Source organism: Convolutriloba macropyga, chromosome 10 (assembly GCF_964194025.1).
Source record: "Convolutriloba macropyga chromosome 10, txConMacr16.3, whole genome shotgun sequence".
NCBI lineage: Eukaryota > Metazoa > Xenacoelomorpha > Acoela > Convolutidae > Convolutriloba > Convolutriloba macropyga.
In genome coordinates, this window is record NC_134477.1 from 30,150,621 (window position 1) to 30,170,103 (window position 19,483).

Sequence of the window (19,483 nt, forward strand, 5' to 3'; positions counted from 1 at the left end):
CAAATGGCCACACATGAAAAATTGAAGAATCTGCTTTCAAAGCCAAAACTTTTCTCAAATCAGACCAATGAAATCATGAAATGAGACCAATGATAGTCTGGTTATCATATCATGGCTACTTAAACATTGAAATGGTGAAATAATGTGAGCCAAATTTCTTAAAATTTCTCCGAAAAGACAAAAATATACAAAACCACTGTGAAAAGTCAAATGTTTACAATCGTTTTATATGTCGCTAACTCCTTGTTTTTTCTATAAAACAAACGCGTTGATTCTATCTTCAACAATGGACTATTTTTTAGTGAAAGCAATCAGAACAATCTTGAATGGCCTCAGTTGACTACTAAAACCGCGTTGAGCATATAGTTCCTTCCGATGTAAAAGTGGGGTCGGAACAACAATTGCTCACCCCCCCCCCCCCCACCCCCACCCCCTCACCCCCTCAAGAAACCAAAGTTTGAGATTTTAAAAATTTGATAACTACTTTAAAAAAATAAATCAGTTGCAAAAGCAACCGAATTTGGGCAATATGACAAATTTTTGATCGGGTCCGGGCTAGGCTAGTCAAGCAGAACGCAAAATCACATCTTCGAATTTTCCCGGCAAATATTTTGTCGGTTCGTCTTTCATATATATGAAAAACGTCAAAGGTCAATTGTCTGGGTGTATAATTTTTTGCCATCTATTTTTTTAAAAAAATATTAGTACTTCGAGGAAAACAGCTTTGGGTTGAAGTGGTTATAGAACATGTATATCAATAACTAAAATTTTTCGGTATATTATGCATTAATCTTCAATATGTTCCCTAGCTATTGCCAGAAATCAGTGCTCAAGAATTTCATGGCTTGGCAAAGGCATTTAAAAGAAGAAAAATTAAGGTTTTAAATTTTTCACTATTGTCCAAAAAGACTTTAGAACAAATATTGCTTTAGAAAATATTAATTTGTTTCAGGGATACTTAATTTCGAAAAAAAATCAATTGTGTCAATTAATCTGTTCAATTTTTTTTTTAATTTTAACCCGTTCCGAGAGAAAAAAAAGTTTAACTCTGATACAAAATTTAATTTGAAATTTTTTTCAACGATTTTTTGTTTAGTCATTTGTTTCCTGGAAAATTGTTCTCCTATCATGTCCTTCCCACGATAGAGGATTTTATCAAGTCTTAACCGAGATTGGATATTACCGCAAAACTTAAAACAAAAAAAAATGAAATGTTTTCATAGAATTGAGAAACAGCTTTATTTTAAAATAGAAATCAACTGTCATCAAAATTAGCTCGTTTTTTCACACAAACAATGAACATTTAGTAGTCAGTAAAATTGAAATATGTAGGGGGATTGAAAAACGGCGATCTGCTATTTATTGAATCTAATCCCTGAGCAAAAACACGGAATAAATTAACAACTATGATACTTTCGACGGTGAAAAGCTTCAACGAGCAACTTGAAGTAAAACTGATTCCAAAAAACCTCAAATTTTTTCTTTCAAGATATTTCGAAATTTAGTGAAGTTTGAATAGATCTTTGAAAAACCTAAACATTTTTTTATTCTCTGTTACTTCTTATTTTTCTGTTATATGTCAACAATTTTTCTGAAAAACTGTAAGGTGAAAATGCTGTTGTTCACTTTGCGGATGACACTAGTGTTATTTGCAAAATTGAAAGTAGTGAAAATATTCCATAAAAAATTTTTTAAAATATATTAGAACAAACAGACAAATACATGACAGAGAATCAACTGAATTTAAATGCCGATAACATAGAGATGTTATCTTTACAAATCATACTAACTCGGATCAAGAGTTTACTATTAAAGGTGAAGTTATCAAACCAGTTCATGCTCGTCGTTATCTGGAAGTACAAATTGATTCAAACTTAACCTTTGAAAACAACCTGATCTCAGTTTTAAGTAAAATGGCTAATGCTTCGCTCTTTCGTATCTTGTATGAAATCAATTTCTTTTAAAAAAAAATGATGTTTTCTAGTCAGTGGTACCCTCTCTTCTTTCTTTTAAGGGAATATTCCTTCCAAATTTTATAGTGATAAACATAAATCGCATAAACAGGCAAATTTACTGGGGTATAAATTTTTTTCCGACAAAAATTTGACCACTCCAATTACCTTCCCATTAAGGATCGTATCCTGCCAGCCGAATGGTTTATCTCAAAAGTTAGCCTAATAAAGCTAAAAACAGATATAAGACACTGGGAAACATCCGCAAACTTTAAAATGTTTACTAGTTGCCATAACGCAAGACAAAACAAGAAACAAACCAAATTATCATAAAAAAAAAACGAAAACGAAGTGGTGTAATAAATATTTGATCTCGAAAAGCGTTCAAAAATGGAACAATTTTCCTTCTTCAATCCGCATTTTTAACAGTAAAACTTGCTTTAAAAATGTTAAACCAAGTTTTTGCTTGATCAGCACCAAAATGTACCCATTAAAAGACAAATAGGATCCCTCAAACCCTTTTTTTACCTATTAGAACGAGCAACCACACTTTTAAGATTATTATAATAATAAAAAAACTGATTCATTTATTTTAACATTTTAAAGCATGTATATATCTAACCATAGGGTTATATTCTGAGCAATTTACATATTTGAACAGTAAAAAAGAATTCGAAATTTTGAAAAATCTTGCCGGAAATTGCATGAATTTTCCGGAGGTTGTCCATTGGTATCACTTTCTCTATCTCTCATGAAAATATCAATCAACCAAAACTGGCTAAGCAAGAAAAAGTACGGCTGTTGGAAAGTCCCTAACACTCAAATAAGAAACTATTATCAGCCTTATGCAAAGTACTAGTGGTTTTGCTTAATTATGATTTGCCGAGGCTGGTTATTTTTAACGAAGTTGGCTAAAAACTTTCGCTATGCTCTAGGGTTTTATTTTATTGTTCCAATCCACTTTAGTAAGGGGAGGAACTATAAACTCAACTGGTTTTTTGTTCAGTCGACTTTCGCCCATCAATATCCTCATTGTACAGTATTGTGAGTCGTTCCATTAGAAAACTGGTCAAGCGTAGAATTTCTAGTTAAACGGATTTTTCTTAATTTTGGTTTTTCCGAGGATTTACGAAGGTTCAAACATATGTGAACATTAGTCCAACTTCCGTGGTTCTGCCTGAATTTTGATCAATTTTTGCGAAAATATGATATATTTGTTAACAATAATCTCGTTGGTTTTATCTTTAAAGATAGAAGACAGTTAGTGAACTGTTTGAAACGACAGTTTTTGCAAAATTACGTCAAAAATGTGGTTGAGCGGTGTCGGAACATTCTGAAACAGTCTTATTCTTATTTTCAATACATTCAGGAAGTTTTAGCAATGTGGTGAAAACGTATTAAGGATAAGCCCTTTCATGGGTGCAGTACAATCTAGCCGTGAGATCGATACACGCGTTAAAGAATATTGGCTATCAATCACTTAGATTGAAAAAACTTTAAAGTCAATATGGTCAATTAAAAATAACGAACGTTTTCTTAATTATTTTGCATCATGAGTTCAAAGCAAGTTATGCACTTTTTTTTCCTTTTGGCATATCTAATTACATTTCTAAAACACTTTAGAGGTCTCGATGGATGAGGCGATGCTTGATGTGATCCAGAGAATCTTTCGTAAACTCCTCTTTCTCTTCTTCATGTCAATAGCAGCGGGAGCGGGGGGGGGGGGCGGTTTCAATCGTGCCACCCTTCTGTATTCTCACTAACATAATATTAGATCTTTGGTTCTTGATGATTCGTTAAATTGGACTCATTGATTTTTTTGTCTGAGATACATAGTTCTTAGAATTTTGTTTCCATTTTATTTGCTCATAATTTGGTTGAAGCCAAAAACCAGTAACACGTTTGGATCAAGTATATTGAGAAGAAAAATTTAAGGTCAAAGTAGAGTCCAGATGCAGAAAATTGGGTCGAGTTAAAAGCAAGATGAAAATAAAAGTCGAGCCAAAGTATTTTCATGGGCATTTGGGTCAAGCATGGTCTTTTCACATCCATTTTGGGTCGAGCACTGTCTTTTCATAAATCGGTGCCTGAGCCTGGAACAATGAAATCAGTTTTATGCTTAATCTGGCAGTCTTTGTTTCCATGTGGTGCCACTATAAAATAACTGGCAATTTCTTTATATCAATTTATCATTAAGTGTCAATTTCAATAATTTCCAGTTTTGACTGAAACTTAAAAGTTAGCTGTTCGACGTCAAGTTCTTACAAGTTAACCATCCAGTCTCGCCCAGGGTTCTATTGCCCCCACTATGCTCTCCTGTAGTGACCATTCATGCTTTACATTATCTTCTTTCTGCATCCAAATGGTCCGTGCTCCATCTAAGGAAACAAAAATGAAGCCCATCTTCCCAGCAGCTTGAGCATGACGTCATTTGATTATAGTTCAGCCAAAAAAGTTCAGTAGCTATTTTTACTTATCTCTATTTCGATGTGACCATTTTTTTTTCTTCAAACTCCCTTCTCATTTAGGGCTTAAAATACTGATAAACAACCATTCTCCAACTAAATCAACCGCATTGAGCGCAAATCTCCGCCTATTCATTTATATTTATCGTTGTTTATCGTGTTTTGCCGTATAGAACCAATTTGCTTGTTATGAGTTGATACCGAGCGCAAAATAAATTCATAATGCAAAATAAATTCGTAAAATTAGTCAGCACAAAATGTACCTCTCTACAAATAAAATATGCATTAGTGCAACAACAAGTTATCAAAAAATACAGTCATACGAACAATCGTGATTGGTTTAATTTGGTACAAAATTGAGTCTAAATTGTCGTTAGCTAAATTTGTCCTTGAGAAATGGGGTAGTGGTTCGATGATAAAAGACCCGGTTGTCGTTTCATGATTAAGGTAGAACTGATATCAATTAACCTAATTCCATAACTGAAATCAATTGACTCAATAATTTGCTTGTTTTCGTTAAATCTAATCATCTAATGTTCAAACTCAACGGGGCACCTGGAACGTGCAATTACGTATACTCATCAATCAATTCTTAAAAGTTTTCAGATCTTTTTCACAATTGCAGTAAATTTCAATTTAATTCCCTGGCAAAAAAAAATTATCGGAGAACGCTCTTAAAATGCGAATTAGAATATGAATCGCTTAAAAATTAAATCGCTCAGTGATCTGACACACCTTATAGAAGGGTTTACTTATTGTCAATAGTATTTATTAGATTAAAATTGGCATTTCTGTGTTCATTATAGCCACTCCCTCCCCGTCTGAATTTTTTGTCCCCGGGTATCACCTGGCTCCCATGTACTAGCCCACTAATTTGGGGCTGAAATTTAATGGGAACGGACAACAGTAAAAACCTAAAGATATATATTCAGAGAAAAAATAAAACACGCATGTGTATGTTTTCAAATGCCAAAGTTTGCAGTGCCAGGAGTTAAAATGCCAGAAGTTCCTTCATAGCTAGAAGTTGACATACTCGAACTTTCGGTTTTTTCAAACATACAAATAGCGTGTTTTAAGCAAGGTTGCGAGACTCCGCAAAAGTCAGTTTGAAGTTCTGGCATATCCAACTTGGTTTCCGACCGATGCCAGAAGTTCTCATAGACTAGCCATTTAAATTCAGCATACCATTCTAATGGCGAGAAAATGTCAATTATAGATGGACAATTTCCAATGTGGGGGGGGGGGGGGGGGTAGACATTTCTGATTTGTGAATGGATGATTGTTCAAACATAGCTTGATGATAGTGGCAAGGTCACACATCTGTCTTCGTTAAAAGCAAGCGGAGTAGTGGCTGCTGAGTCTTTCCCACAAACATTCGAAACATTTAACGACTTACTCAACTTCGGCGACGCCGGATATGTAATGTTGAAGTTCAACGCATTCGGAATATTATTGTTGAATTTTCCGTCTTCCGAGTAAGTTCGAGTCAAGTCGTTTCGAATTGCAGAATTCCTCCGACTTTCGGTCGAAATTGTTATAATTTTTCCGGTTATGACTGATAACTCGATAAAAGTGAGCAACCAGCTTATAGCCAGTGGAACCAAAACTTCAAACGCAAACTCTTCAACCGACTTTGAATTATGCGGACTTTCGGTTCTACTCGGTTCTTCTTTTCTTCCGGAATCCTTTCCTTTTAGTCCAAAAAGAGCAATTGACGTAAGAGCATTTAATCCCAAACAAGATGTAATCACAAACAACGCGACCGAAAGGTCCAGTTTTAAATTTGAACTCATTTCGACAAAACATGGTTTTGTTGCGGCGTGAATGACAATTAGCGCTATAGCCAATATTGTAAAAATTACTGCGGATAATTTAGTTGCTATTTGAAAAATAGCATTTGAGTTTTTGCCATCGCTCAAACTTTGTTGTGATTCTAACTTCTGCTCCGGCAAATTTTTGACTTCATAAGTATCAAAATAAGCTGAATTTTTAGTAAACAAACTGTTTTTCTGATCAATTGGGGGCAATTTGATAGATTTGAAAGAATTGATGTGTTTGCTGATGTTGAACTTGGAAGTTTGCTTTGATAAATACTGGCAAAATTTCTGGAATGGGCTGACAATCTGAGTACAGCAGGGACAGGTATTTTGGTCCGGTTTCTGTTCGGAAGCTGTTCTGGCGTTTGCAACGGCATTCTGCTGGTTTTGGATCTCTTTGCTAAAAAACCAGAACATTAGATCCAAATTTATGTGCGATTAATTAAATTTACATTAAAATTCCGGGTCCTCCCATTATAGCCCCCCCCCCCCAGCTTAGTGGCCAGATAACTTATAGCCCCCTCGCAGCAAACCATGGTAAACACACTATAAAGGGCGGTTATAATTTTGTGGGGAGGCTAAAATAGTGAACACCGAAAATTCCGGCACTTCAGAAGACTGTTATTGGACTAAAGCACAATGACCGGACTTTTTCGGTCCCAAAGTCATTGTTTGAAAGTTCAGCAAAAAACGTTCGTAATTACAGTCCCGAAAATAAACATAATATTTATAGATTAGAATTGAAAAAAAGTTAACATATCAAAGATCAGGCGACTTTGGGGCAAATCAGGTGGTGCCAATTCAAATCTTCATGCAAATTTTTTTTTCACTTGAAATTGTTCAAAAAGTTCTATTGATCTTTCAATATTAGGAGATAAATGTCAATATTTGACATTTATACACCTCAAGCATGATTCAGATTAATTTTATAAATTGTTAATTCAAGTTGTTATAAACTCGTTCTTTTCTATGCTCCATTTTTTTAGAATAGTTATCGACATTCCAAAGTGAAGTAAGAGTCTGTAGGGTCAAAATCAAGTGCATCTGTGCAATAATTCAAAGCAATAATTGAAAAGTAAATAATTAATTCGGCTAAAATCATAAATTCAGCTGTAATTCAATTGCAATGATATTTAGCTGAAACTAGTTCCAGCAAACCATTTAAAAAAATACATGAGCTTATGCAGCAAATAACAACAGAGAAAGCTAAAAGTCTGAAGGAGAATATGTTTATAAATCCGACTTTCAAAATTCGTCTTATGAGCTAGAAACTAAATGCAAATAAAATAACAAAAAAACAACAACTAATTTTTTGATAAGAGATCAAAAAAAAGTGGAACGTTAAGATGATTCTGTTCTCCAGCTTTTTTAAGTTGAATTGCAAACGTAAATTGGCTCATAAACAGGAAGAAAATGGCAGTTAAAAATTGTTTCAATTATTCCGTTAAATTTATGTTTATCTTCTTTGATTAATCTTAAAACAATTAATGATTTGCACTCAGCTGAACCGTTCATTTTCTGGATGACAAAAACAATACTTTTACTGTATGGTTCTCATAAACAGAAAAAAGAATCATGCATTTTATAGAGTCGGGTTCCAAAAACCACTTAAACTTTGGAGTGTACCCGTTCATCAAAGAAACCATCTCAATTACTTTCAATTTTGTGTTTGGTTCTGTCCAATTGATTTTGCCACAAATGGTTGGCATTTTTTTGCAACTCGAATGCTCGTCCCAACCAATTTTTGCCTGTCATTACTGTGGTCCATTTCATGGTCTTCAACGCAGAGCAGAGGTGTAGTTGCATTAACTTGTATGCTGGAGAAAATTGACCAACCAGAAGAGCAAAACTTAGTTTAGAACTTGTACGTAGGCTCTCATGGAAATAATAAAGTCGCAGAGCCAGAAGGCACGCAAAAATATGAAAGAACTGTTCAAGACTCCTGCTCTAATCAACAGTTTTTTTGATGTTGTAAGGAAATAAAAAAATGCAAACCCAATTTTAAAAACAATAAAATCACGGAAAAGGTTAAGTTGTTTCAGATACTGATGTCAGAACTGTTAAAAAAGTAGAATAACGTGAAAAATCTCAAAAACTTGAGGAGAAAAAAAATGCTACACATCTCTCAAAAAGACTATTGCAGAGTAGTAGATTTGATATAATCCGGGATCTTTTCTGCTTTTTGTTTCCGGCTGTCAAAAAACAATACCATAAAGCCAATGCTTTGAAAGATAAGCGTGAATAGAGTAAAAAAACACAATATTCAATGTCTGTTTATAATATAAGCGAAATTAAATTACTTTAAATGTGTTTATTTCAAAACTTAAATGCATCTTTAGTTTGCAAGTGTCGTTCGTGCATAGTTGTATATCTAAAAGTATGAAATGCAAACAATGTGTAATAACATGTATAAATGGGGATGCAAATGGACGCGGGAGGCAAAACAGAAGAGATTCAAAGTCCGTACTAGATTGTTGCAAATCACTTAGGGTTTTCTACCTTGTGTGATGTGGAATAAGTCAGAGGTATAAAAAGAACACCAGATCTTAGTGAGATTTTCCAAAATAAACTACTGAAAAAACTCGACAAAACCTATTTGCCAAAATTGTAACCGAGCATGTTATTATAGTTTCAACAAAATTAGAGTTCCGATAAGAGTTTCGATGAGAATTGCTATTTATGAGAGTACTGGACAAGACAAACAAAAGAAATCAAATGTTAGCAAACATTATTCACGACCAAAATGTCTACTTAAAGAATACCTAATAACAAAAAATGTAATCAGATAAAACTTGAACAAAAAAACTAAACTGAAACTCCAGTGATAAGATACTAGGCTTGTCATTAATGAGAAGATCTAGTAGCAGGTCAAAAAATAAAAGCAAAAAGTGCAATAATCAAAATTGGCTTTTTTAAACCAACCAATTTAATATTGATTAAAACTAATAAGAATCAACTTGGATCGTGTTGTCCTGTCTTAGCAGAGATCAAACTACAAAATTGACAGAAAAAAAAGACAAAAACTGAGAAGGGAGAAAGCTCATAAATACAATGATATTTTAAAAATAATAATTTTCAAAAACTCAAACAAACCATAAGTTTTCAACTTCAAACACAAAAGAGATTTTAATGCAACTGCTCAGCAAGCCCGTTGTGCATCTTATTGGTAAGACTGAACCATAGGAGTGCAAAAAACAACAAATACGGACAGGATGTAAAATTTCATAAATAATTTATTGGAACCATAGTTTTAAAGCTATTGAAATTACAACACTGAAAAACCTAGAAAACTCTTAATGAACAAGAAGGATTTGAGTTCTTTGCTTGTGTCTTACTTGATTTTATATGACTTTTTTGCATAGGGTCTCTGTGAAGAAGGCAAAAAAAAGAAGCACAATTATTGATCAGTATCGAAAACCCACAAAATTCTTATGAAAACACATATCTCAGCTCTATAGACGTCAACCAAAATAAAATCAAAAATAAAACTTATATCTGGAGAAAGAAAAAAATGATGAACTTTGTCAATAGTGAAACAAATATACTTAGTGACAACAATGAGAACAAAAAATGGAAAAACAATAAGTTTTTTTGAAAGTCGTTAAAACAGTTAGCTATATTCCGAAATCAGTGAATGAATTCTTTTAAACGTCCAAAGAAGCACGTAAGGCTTTGGTTGTTTAGATTATACCGTACGGCAACAAAATTAACGACAATTAAAATAAAAAATTAAAAATCTTACAAAATTTGCGAGACAACGGTTTGACAGCCATTAAAACTGGAAGCTTTTCACTGTTATCTACAAAAATTTTAATTTACGCATTCTTTCTTCGCCAATTGGTGCTATCGTCACTGTGATAACTTGAAAAGGGAAAAATATAGCGTCAAAAACAGGCAAATAAGCAAAAATTCCGAAACTTTGAAAGTTTGTAGGAAAAAGCCAAGAAACCATTAGTTAATAGTTAAAAATCAAAAAGCCCTCTAAAGAGTTTTTTATTTGACTTGGAATTGGTTAATAAGTTTTCTTGTATATGCTGAGACTAATCTACATGTGGACGGAAATAGGATAAAAAATTGGCAAACTTCAATGACATTTTCTTAAAACAACAAAGTCCTAAGAGGCGTTAGATAACAAAAATAGCATTGCATAGGTTCACCAACAGCTCTCAAAAACCAATTTAGTCTTTGATTAGTCAGACGAAGTCCTTAAGCTGCAAAAAGAAAAACAGATGAAGGCAAAACAAAACTGCAAAATTACTTTAAAAAAGACCGCGCCCCAATATAATCTTAATAATTATTGATTGTAAGAATCCAAGATAAGTCCAAACTTAGCTCCAATATGCCTGCGCGCTCAAAAATGATGCTTACTTCTTCCATAAGTTTCCAAAATATTAGTTAGCAAATGGAATTTTTCAATAAACCAAAAAGATGCTATTTGTGTAATTATCGAGTTAATTTTTTCAAAAAGCCTGCAAAATCTTAATTCTAAAAAACTCTTATAGGAAACGAAAATACAATTAGCCCTTTTGGAATTTTCAAACAATGCGACAGCGGATGTTAGGTCCCTGCTTCTGGCATGTTTAGTTCAAATGGGACAAAAAAATGTATAAGGAAGCATTTTTAACCAAAAAATAACACTTTTAACAAATCTTAGCAAAACTGACAAAATTTTGGGAAAAAAGGAAAAATTGAATAAAAACAGCGGAATTCCGTCTATTATTCATAGAAATGTAAACCTCGATAACTCCCGGCAAAAAAAATCAGAACATCTTTTTGATACCGTATTCTACGCCGGACGGGCTTTCGAATGATCTCACTCGCAACTCTCTGTGATGAATACATCCATAGGCGAAAATTGACGGAACAAAAAACCCATTCAATTATATAGTGCCTTCCTCCCAAGTGGGTCGGAACAACAAGATAATCATTCGATTTCATGCCTTTCACTGTCAAAGTAGAGCACAGCTGTATCTTTTAAGCTTTCGTTGCAAGAATCATTTTTTCTTCAGATGTTTGTCTATCATCATGTGTTTCATCATGTGGCCGCACGTAAACATACAGAAGCATTTTCAATTTGAATATTTATTTATGTATCCCGATCAGGAAAGTTCACACGTTCTGATATATTACAATTTCACGTTACAATCTGAACTTCATATAGCAACTACATCATATCAATTTTGCATTTAGAAAACTACTACCCAGCCCCCCATTACACATTTGTTCGTTCATCAAAATCAATATTTGTTCAGAGTACATAAAAAGTACTCATTTTGACAGGAAAGCAGATGAGACAGAACCGGCGATCATTGAATTGGCCGACAGAAGGATTAGCCGACAACCAAAAAATGGGGATTCAAGCCGGCATTCCGACCGCTCACCAATTTTAATGGGTGGACGAACTAATGATATTTTGACCATTCAGATTTTTTCCGTGTATGCTCATACTGTGTTAAACTGGATAGAATAAAGTGCGCCATGCTAGGGCAATTAGCCGAATTGGAACACAAAGCGAAAAGAATTTCCGACTGGCGGGTCGGTGGGCGCGCTTCGCCGCGATAACCGAACCGCGAATTCCGGATTACATCCCACAGCGCGTGAGAGGCATGGCCGTGAACAGCGGTCCGCAATTGCACTTAAACTGATATTCGGCTATCTAAACTGTAGGCCAACTAATATTGTGGTAAAGTATAGCACAAAAGGGGTGGCGATTCTCTACTAGGTACCAAAGGGGGGGGGGGGCAATTGTTGAAAAGATCCGATTTGTCGATCAATCAAAATTAAGCTGTCGGCTAAATTTCTCAATTTTTTTGTCTGCTAAACCCCCTGTCGGCCAATATTCCTAGCTTCGACAATACCTAATAATGCCAGCAGACTACAGCTAAAAGAATGTGGATAGATTTCATCTCTTTTCTGTTCCTCCCATTGAAACGTATCAGCTCTGTTAAGCAGGATTACCCCTTAGAGACTTGTGTCTAGACACCCTTGTTGTCTCTTCTTACGCTGTCTCGTTACTCATATACTTAACCAGCCTAAACCTACGCTACAATTAGTGATTAGTTAAACACAAAACCTTTCATATACAATATAGGTACTCCTTAAAAAATTGAAAATATTATCCTCAATCTTACGTCCAAAATAGTTACGTAACCAAAAAATGCAATGAGGTTTATCAAGTCCGTTTCAAAACAAGTGAAAGTTCATGAAGTATGTTTATGAAGTTTTATGAAGTAGGTTTCAAACGTTTCATAAAGGTTTCAAGTATGTTTTGCAACAAGGAAGCGTTGATATTAATAAAGAAGAAAAACAGCAGAACATCGGAAAATTAAGGACATCTTTTTGGATTTTTGGCAGTTTGGTGTATCAAATTTATCAGGTTATTGCAGTAAATTATCTTTGGTTTCCTTGTTTGACTCTAGTAAAAACAATAATCAATTAAATATGAATGAATACTATTAGAGCAACTCTTTGCTCGTTATGTTGATTCTATGTCAACACCATTAGAGTGAGAGTATAGTTTGGGACCTATGTGGGTTGCGACCCCACAATATCTTAATTAATTACACTCGTCTGCTCGGCACTGAGCCAACTGGTCCACATTGCGAGAGTCTTGCTGTGCTCTCTTGTATTGAGCTATCATTTCAAGTTCCATCTTATGATCACAACTTACTTACTAGAGTGTATACTCTAACACACCTTCCTTAAGTTGTGCGTCGTAACTCCTCACTTTCAACTTCTGGCTAGAGCGTTACGCTGGACCCATGACCTATTAGCAGGATTACGAACACTGTAGCGCAACCACCCCGATGAGGTGGGACGAGTTTTGGCAAGTTAGAGATTGAAGCTCTTTAAGCTCAAAAGATGTTAGAGAGAATAAAATATAATAATTTTAGCAGATTCAAAAGAGAAGAGAAAAAGAAGATTTTAACAAAATTCAGTCGTATATATAGCCTGAAATATAAATATAACATTTACAGTGTACATTTGTTAAAAGGTTAATGTATCAAAAATCAGGCGATTTTGGGGCATATGAGTGGGCGTCATTTCATTATTGCATGCAAAAAATTAGTTCACTTGAGATTGTTCACAAAGTTGCATTTCCCATTCAATATTAGTAGATAAAAATCAATATTTGACAAAAATACATATCTAAACTGATTTGCATTCATTTTCTAAAAACTTAGCTGCAATTGTCGTTATAAATCTGTTAAGTTTGTTTTCTTTCTGAGTTCATTAACATAAGTTAAATTTCTGAGCTCTAAGATATTTTTAAGTTCTTTTCTGTGCTCCAATACCTCCACTCAGATTGTTGCCCTAGGTGAGAATCTGGACTCGCCCAATAGTTGTTCTCGATGTTGTTCTACTTTCTGCGGTGGCAAAGATTTTGTCAGAAGAGCTGCTGCCATTTCATCTGTTGGCGTGTAGATCAATTTGATTGAAGTATCATCAACTCGTTCGCGGATAAAATGATATTTCGTGTCGATGTCCTTTGATCGTTTGTGAAGCACCGGGTTAGTTGCACCGTGCAGATCAATTTGATTGAGTTGTCGTCAACTCGTTCGCGGAGGAAATGATATTTTGTCTCGTGTCCTTTGATCGTTTGTGAAGCACCGGTTTAATTGCAAGCTTTATGCAACTCTGGTTGTCCTCTCCTATCGTTGTGGTCTTACACTGTTGGTACCCCAGTTCTTTAAGAAAACCACGCAAGAAGATTACTTCTTGAACCGCGGCAGCTAAACCTTGGTATTCTGCCTCACAAGACGAGAGTAACACTGTCGGTTGCTTCTTGACTTGCCAACTGACAGATCCCCCACTGTCTCCCAGCTTGAAATAGTATCTTAAGGTCAATGGTCCACCGTTTACGTCTCCACTCCAGTCTGCATCTGTTTCGCCAACTAGAGTGCTGTTGCTGGTTGACGGGAAAAACAGTCTAAGATATTTAGTATGTTGTAGGCATCTCAACAAGCGCTTGCCAGCATTGAAATGCTCAAGAGTTGGGTCATTCAAGAAGCGTGATAAGATATTTGTGATTCACATGATATCTGGTCTGGTTTGCTTAGCTATGTAAAATAGTGAACCTACTAGACTTCTAAACTCATGTGAATCTTCTCTAACTGAATCTTCTTGAGGTATTTCAGGTCTTAGGTTATTTTCTGGTGTTGTTTTGCTTGGTTTGCAGTCCTGCATATTGAACTGCTCTAAAATGTTTTGAGTGTACTTTTCTTGATCTAAAATTATTCCTTTTTCTATTTTTAGAATTCGTATTCCAAGAAACTATTCAAGATGTCCTCTCACGTCCATTTTAAACTTGGATTCTAGTGAACTTTTCAATTTGTTGATCTCTGTTTAACTATTTCCTGCTATGACTAAGTCATCAACCCAAATTAGAACAAATTATTTTTCATCTTCTTTGTTTTTCAGAAAAAGAGAGTAATCGTGTTTACTTCTCTCAAAACCTTGCTGAAATAGAAAAATTGAAAGCTTCTGATACCAATTTTTGGCTGCTTGCTTCAGTCCATATATTGATTTTTTAAGCTTGCAAACTAACCTGTTGCTATTGCTGTGTAACTTTTCAAAACGCTTTGAATGCTCTAAAAGGACTTGTTCGTCTCTTTTAGGATGCAAATAAGCTGCTTTTACATCCATTTGTTTTAAAAACAAGTTTTCGATAGCTGATAGAGCTAGTAGAATTTCGAAGGATTCAGGTTTGCTTGTGGGAAAAAGTATCCGAATATTCAATTCCCTCAATTTGTTTAAAACCTTTTGCTACAAAATGAGCTTTAAACTTATCGATATTTCCGTTTGAGTCATGTTTGATTTTCTACACCCATCGGCCAGGAATAATATTTTATCCTTTTTCTTCTGGAACTAAGTCCCAAGTTTCTGTTTCATTTAAACTTTCTATCTCTGTTTTCATTGCTTCAAGCCATTTGTTTTTTTGTTCCGAATTAATAGCTTTTTCGAAGTTTTCGGGCTCGATGAAATTTTTTGTTTTTGTGCTTTTGAACAGCATGAGAATAGCTTTTACCAAAGCGTTCCGGACGTGCTCTGGACCTATCACTTCGCTTATATTCTCTATTTTGTGCTGCCTCTTTTCATTTCATCGTACTCTGACCAAAGTTGCAAAGATTTTTGTTCTTCTGAAGGAATTGCTATTTTACCTAAATTACCTATCATTTGCAGTCTTGAGGGTGGTTTTGCTTTTTTCTGTTGTGAGTTTTTGACAGATACTGGAATTTTTGAAGGCTTTCTTTTTATGTTTTACACTGCGTCTTTTGGATTAAACTGTACATTAATTTTGGATTTTTTTGTGACACTAGGACTTGGTCTCTCTTGTTTAATTTCTTGTTCAACTTCAGTTTTTGTATTGTTTTCACTTTCCTGAACACTCTCTGTTTCAGTTGACACAACTTCTGAACCTAACTCACTTAAGTTGTTTGTATCCTGAGGTTCTTTTCTTACTTCGTCCAAGTCTAGGTATAGAGAGCTGTTTTCTGTATCTTCGGTTTCATTATGAAAACTTGGTAAATTGTTTTCATTGAACCTAACGTTTCTGGAAGTGAAATTTTGCGTAGTTTTTGAAATTTGCAACAAATAAGCTGTTGTGTTATCAGAGTAATCAATGAATAGGCTATTTTTTGCATTTGGATCGAACTTTGATTTTTTACTGGCATCACGATTTTTCGAACAGGCTACAAAACCAAATTTTTTCAGATGGTCGCTTCTCGGTTTTCTACCGAAAAATTTTTCAAAGGCTGACTTTGTGTTTTTGTCTTTGACAACTAAATTTCTAGCATAACATGCTGTATCTAAAGCTCAAACCCAATAGCTTTTTGGCAATTTTGAATCTATTAGAAGGCATCTTGCAGCCGCTACCACGGTTCTATTAAAACCTTCTGCAACACCATTTTGCTCGGGTGATTCAGGAATTGTGTATTCACGAGATATTTCTTTGCTTATGCAAAATGTTTTAAAGGTTTTGTTTTTGTATTCTGTCCCATTATCAATTCATAAAATATTTGGTTGGCCATATTGTGCAACATACTCATTGAAAGCTTGCAATGCTTGGTTTTGTATTGCATAAATTTTACTAATGCGTAGCCAATGATTTCATCTATGAAACTAATTGCATATCTGTTGCCACCTATACATGATGGACTCACTGGTCCAATAACGTCAGAGTAAACTCATTCTTGTTTTAGAGTTGCTTTGCTATCGCTCACTTTTGGAACAGGCTTTTCGAAATTTTTCTCAAAGCACAAGTTTCACAAAATTCTGAAGCTTGGAAAACTTCATGTTGTATTTGCTACATCTCTAAATTTCAAATGTCCAAGTCTGTTGTGCCAAATTTTTGCTTTACATGTGCCCCCACTTAAATTTGAAAAGTGGTGCTTGTTTTCTTCTCTGTATGGTAAGAAGAACAATTTGCCTCTTCATATCATTCTGAAGCTTTCTTTGCTTCTGAGATTTAGCACTGACTTAGCTTTTGTGTGAAAAAATTTGTGTTGCTTTTGAACTAAACTTGAAACTAAAACTAAGTTTGTTTTGTACTCTGGTACATGTAGAACTTTTTCAAATGTAGCACACAGAAGTAGCAATTTATGCAGCACACCTTTAGTGTCTCGTGCTTCCACATCTACATCTCCTATTCCTTCAACTTTTGTTTTCCCTCCACCTGGATTGTTAACTGTGGTTTCAAGTTTTTGATTATTTTTAAACCAAGTTTTGTCTAACATCATGTGAACACCGCTGCTTGAATCTACTACTAAATCAGTTTTCGAAACTTCAAATGAGCTTTCAGCGCTTAAACTACATGCCAAAACCTTTATGAGGAATTTTTTGTTGATGTTTACATGCACTTGCTAGGTGGTCTTTAGCCCTGCATACACTACATGCACCGTTGTTCTTTTTGTAACAACTAGCTGCTAAATGACCAGGTTTGTAACATACAAAGCACAATCTAGGGCTTTTGGAACTACTAAGCTTAGAAAATAGCATTCCTAGGTTGTGATTTGGATGAAGAGTGTACAACAATTTGATGAGAAGCATTCTTTGCTGACATGGCAACATGCTGATCCTCCTCCACACCATCTCTCTGTCTGCGGCTCTCTTCGAAGTTGGTGAGACGCTTCCCCAGTTCCACAAAATTCTCTACAGGATTGAAGCTCTCCTGCACCACAAAATCACAAAATGCTCGTATCTTTGTGAAAGGCCGTTCAATACCATTGCTTTAAACAGCGTCTCAGAAAGCTCCTCACGAGCATGATGCAAGCGGTTGACCAGTTCTTGCGCTCTGATGAAGTACTGGTGGATGGCTTCGTTCTCTCGAAGTTGTAGTTTGGCCAGCTGTCTCATCAGACTTATGACTTTGCTTTTCTCGTCTCTTCTGAAGCATAGCTGGTGAAGTTGCCAGGCTTTCTTTCCATCTCCGAGACCCTCGCTGTTCACACAGTCATGCCGAATGAGCATGAGGCTGCCGGTGTCTATTGTCATTGCCAGGTAGCACCAGATCTGATTTTTGCGGCTCTCATGTTCTTGTACAGCTGTAGCTCTACCTTGAGTCTGTGCCTCGTGTTCTCGCGTTTGCGCATCATTGGCATCTTCCCTCAGTGGGGCTGGCCTGTCAGGTAGCTCAACTGTGTCTGTGAGCGTTTCGAAGAGGCCCTTGGTTTGTGCAAAGGCAGAGAAATGAGTGCTCCATGTTGGGTAGTCCTCTGCCAACCCACTAAACGTCATCCACTTCAAACTATTGTTTGATGGATCCATTATGAAGTTTAAACTCCGATTTTATATCACAAATTCTGATTTAGCCTTTATTTATTAGGGAAATCTCAAATTTTTATCTTAAACTCTCCTCAATCTAGAAGGGCAAAAACTGCCAGCACTGACACTACAATCTAAACCAAAACTCTTTTAGCGTATCAACGGTCTGATGGCTGGGCCCATATTCCATTAGAGCAAATCTTTGCTCGTTATATTGATTCTATGTCAACACCATTGTAGTGAGAGTAAAGTTTGGGACCTATGTGGGTTGCGACCCAACAATATCTTAAATGATTGCAATCCTGTGCTCTCCATTGAGCCAATTGGTCCACTCTGCGAGAGTCTTACTATGCTCTCTTATGTTGAGCTATCATTTCAAGCTCAATCTTATAATCACAATTTATTACTGGAGTGTATACTCTAGCATGTAAGATCTCAATTAAGAAAAATTGTCTCAGGAGATATTTGTAAGGGGCGCCGTCTTCTTATCAGACCTGATAAGACAAGTCAGATCTTCCTTTATAAAAAACTCTTCTTATCCCATTTTGGACGATAGAAGTTCTTCCTGTCTGGTCTTAGATGATCTTAGATCTGGTCTTAGACGGCAAAAATTATGTCTTATCAGGTCTTACGAGATACAAAATTCCTGCTATCAAATCAAGTTTGGTTAATTGTTCTTCGGAAGGAACTTCTTGAATGAATTGACCTTCAATTGCACAAAAACTTACTTCATCAGTCAAACTTACGGGATTTCCTGATAGGTACAATTTGAGGCATAATTCCGCTTGCTATGCTTTTAAAACAGATCTTTGTTTCTACTTAGTGACCAAAAACTATGAAAAAATCCCGTTCTCCGCAAAATTGCTGTTCTCTTTACATTTCTGTATGGTGTCTTTTACTAGATAGGGCTACGTTTTAGCTTCCCGTGTTGAGAATTTCGTCGGAATCAAATATCAGAAATCGTCGGTTTTCGTTGGCTTTACTTCGCCAAAACCAATCAAAGCCCTTACGTTTTTTGGTTCATTTTGATCGGTTTCCGTCGATATTTAAAAATAAGAATCGTTGGTTTCCGTCAGTTTCAAAACGTAAGGAGTTTTGGTTTCGTCGTTTTGATAAGGTCAGAAGCGTTGGTTTTAGTCGGTTTTAAACGTACGAAGTGTCGGTTTTCGTCGGTTTTAAAGGAACCAAGCGTCGATTTTCGTCGCCTTTACCTCGCCAAAACCAATCAAAGCCCTTACGTTTTTTGTTCAATTTGATCGGTTTCCGTCGATATTTACACGTAAGAATTGTAGGTTTTTGTCGGTTTCAAAGCGTAAGAAGCATCGGTTTTCGTCGGTTGCAAAACGTAAGAAGCTTCTGGTTTGTCGGTTTGATAAGGTGAGAAGCGTCGGTTTTCGTTGGTTTCAAAAAAAGCATCGGTTTTTGTCGGTTTTAAAACCTAAGAAGCTTCGGTTTCGTCGGTTTGATAAGGTCAGAAGCGTCGGCT

General features: G+C 35.5%; 2 protein-coding genes across 9 annotated transcripts in view; both read right to left on the reverse strand.

Moving 5' to 3' along the window:
* Positions 1 to 19,483, reverse strand: part of LOC142347860 (putative E3 ubiquitin-protein ligase DTX2) — a 346,790-nt gene that overhangs the window by 110,604 nt on the left and 216,703 nt on the right. The window lies entirely within an intron of this gene.
* Positions 4,634 to 19,483, reverse strand: part of LOC142347857 (uncharacterized) — a 151,503-nt gene continuing 136,653 nt past the window's right edge. For all 6 annotated transcript variants that reach the window (XM_075398990.1, XM_075398993.1, XM_075398994.1 and 3 more), the window contains one exon: positions 4,634 to 6,634. In XM_075398990.1, coding sequence (XP_075255105.1) covers positions 5,701 to 6,634 — 934 coding nt within the window. In that variant the 3' untranslated portion in view covers positions 4,634 to 5,700. The remainder of the gene's footprint in view (positions 6,635 to 19,483) is intronic.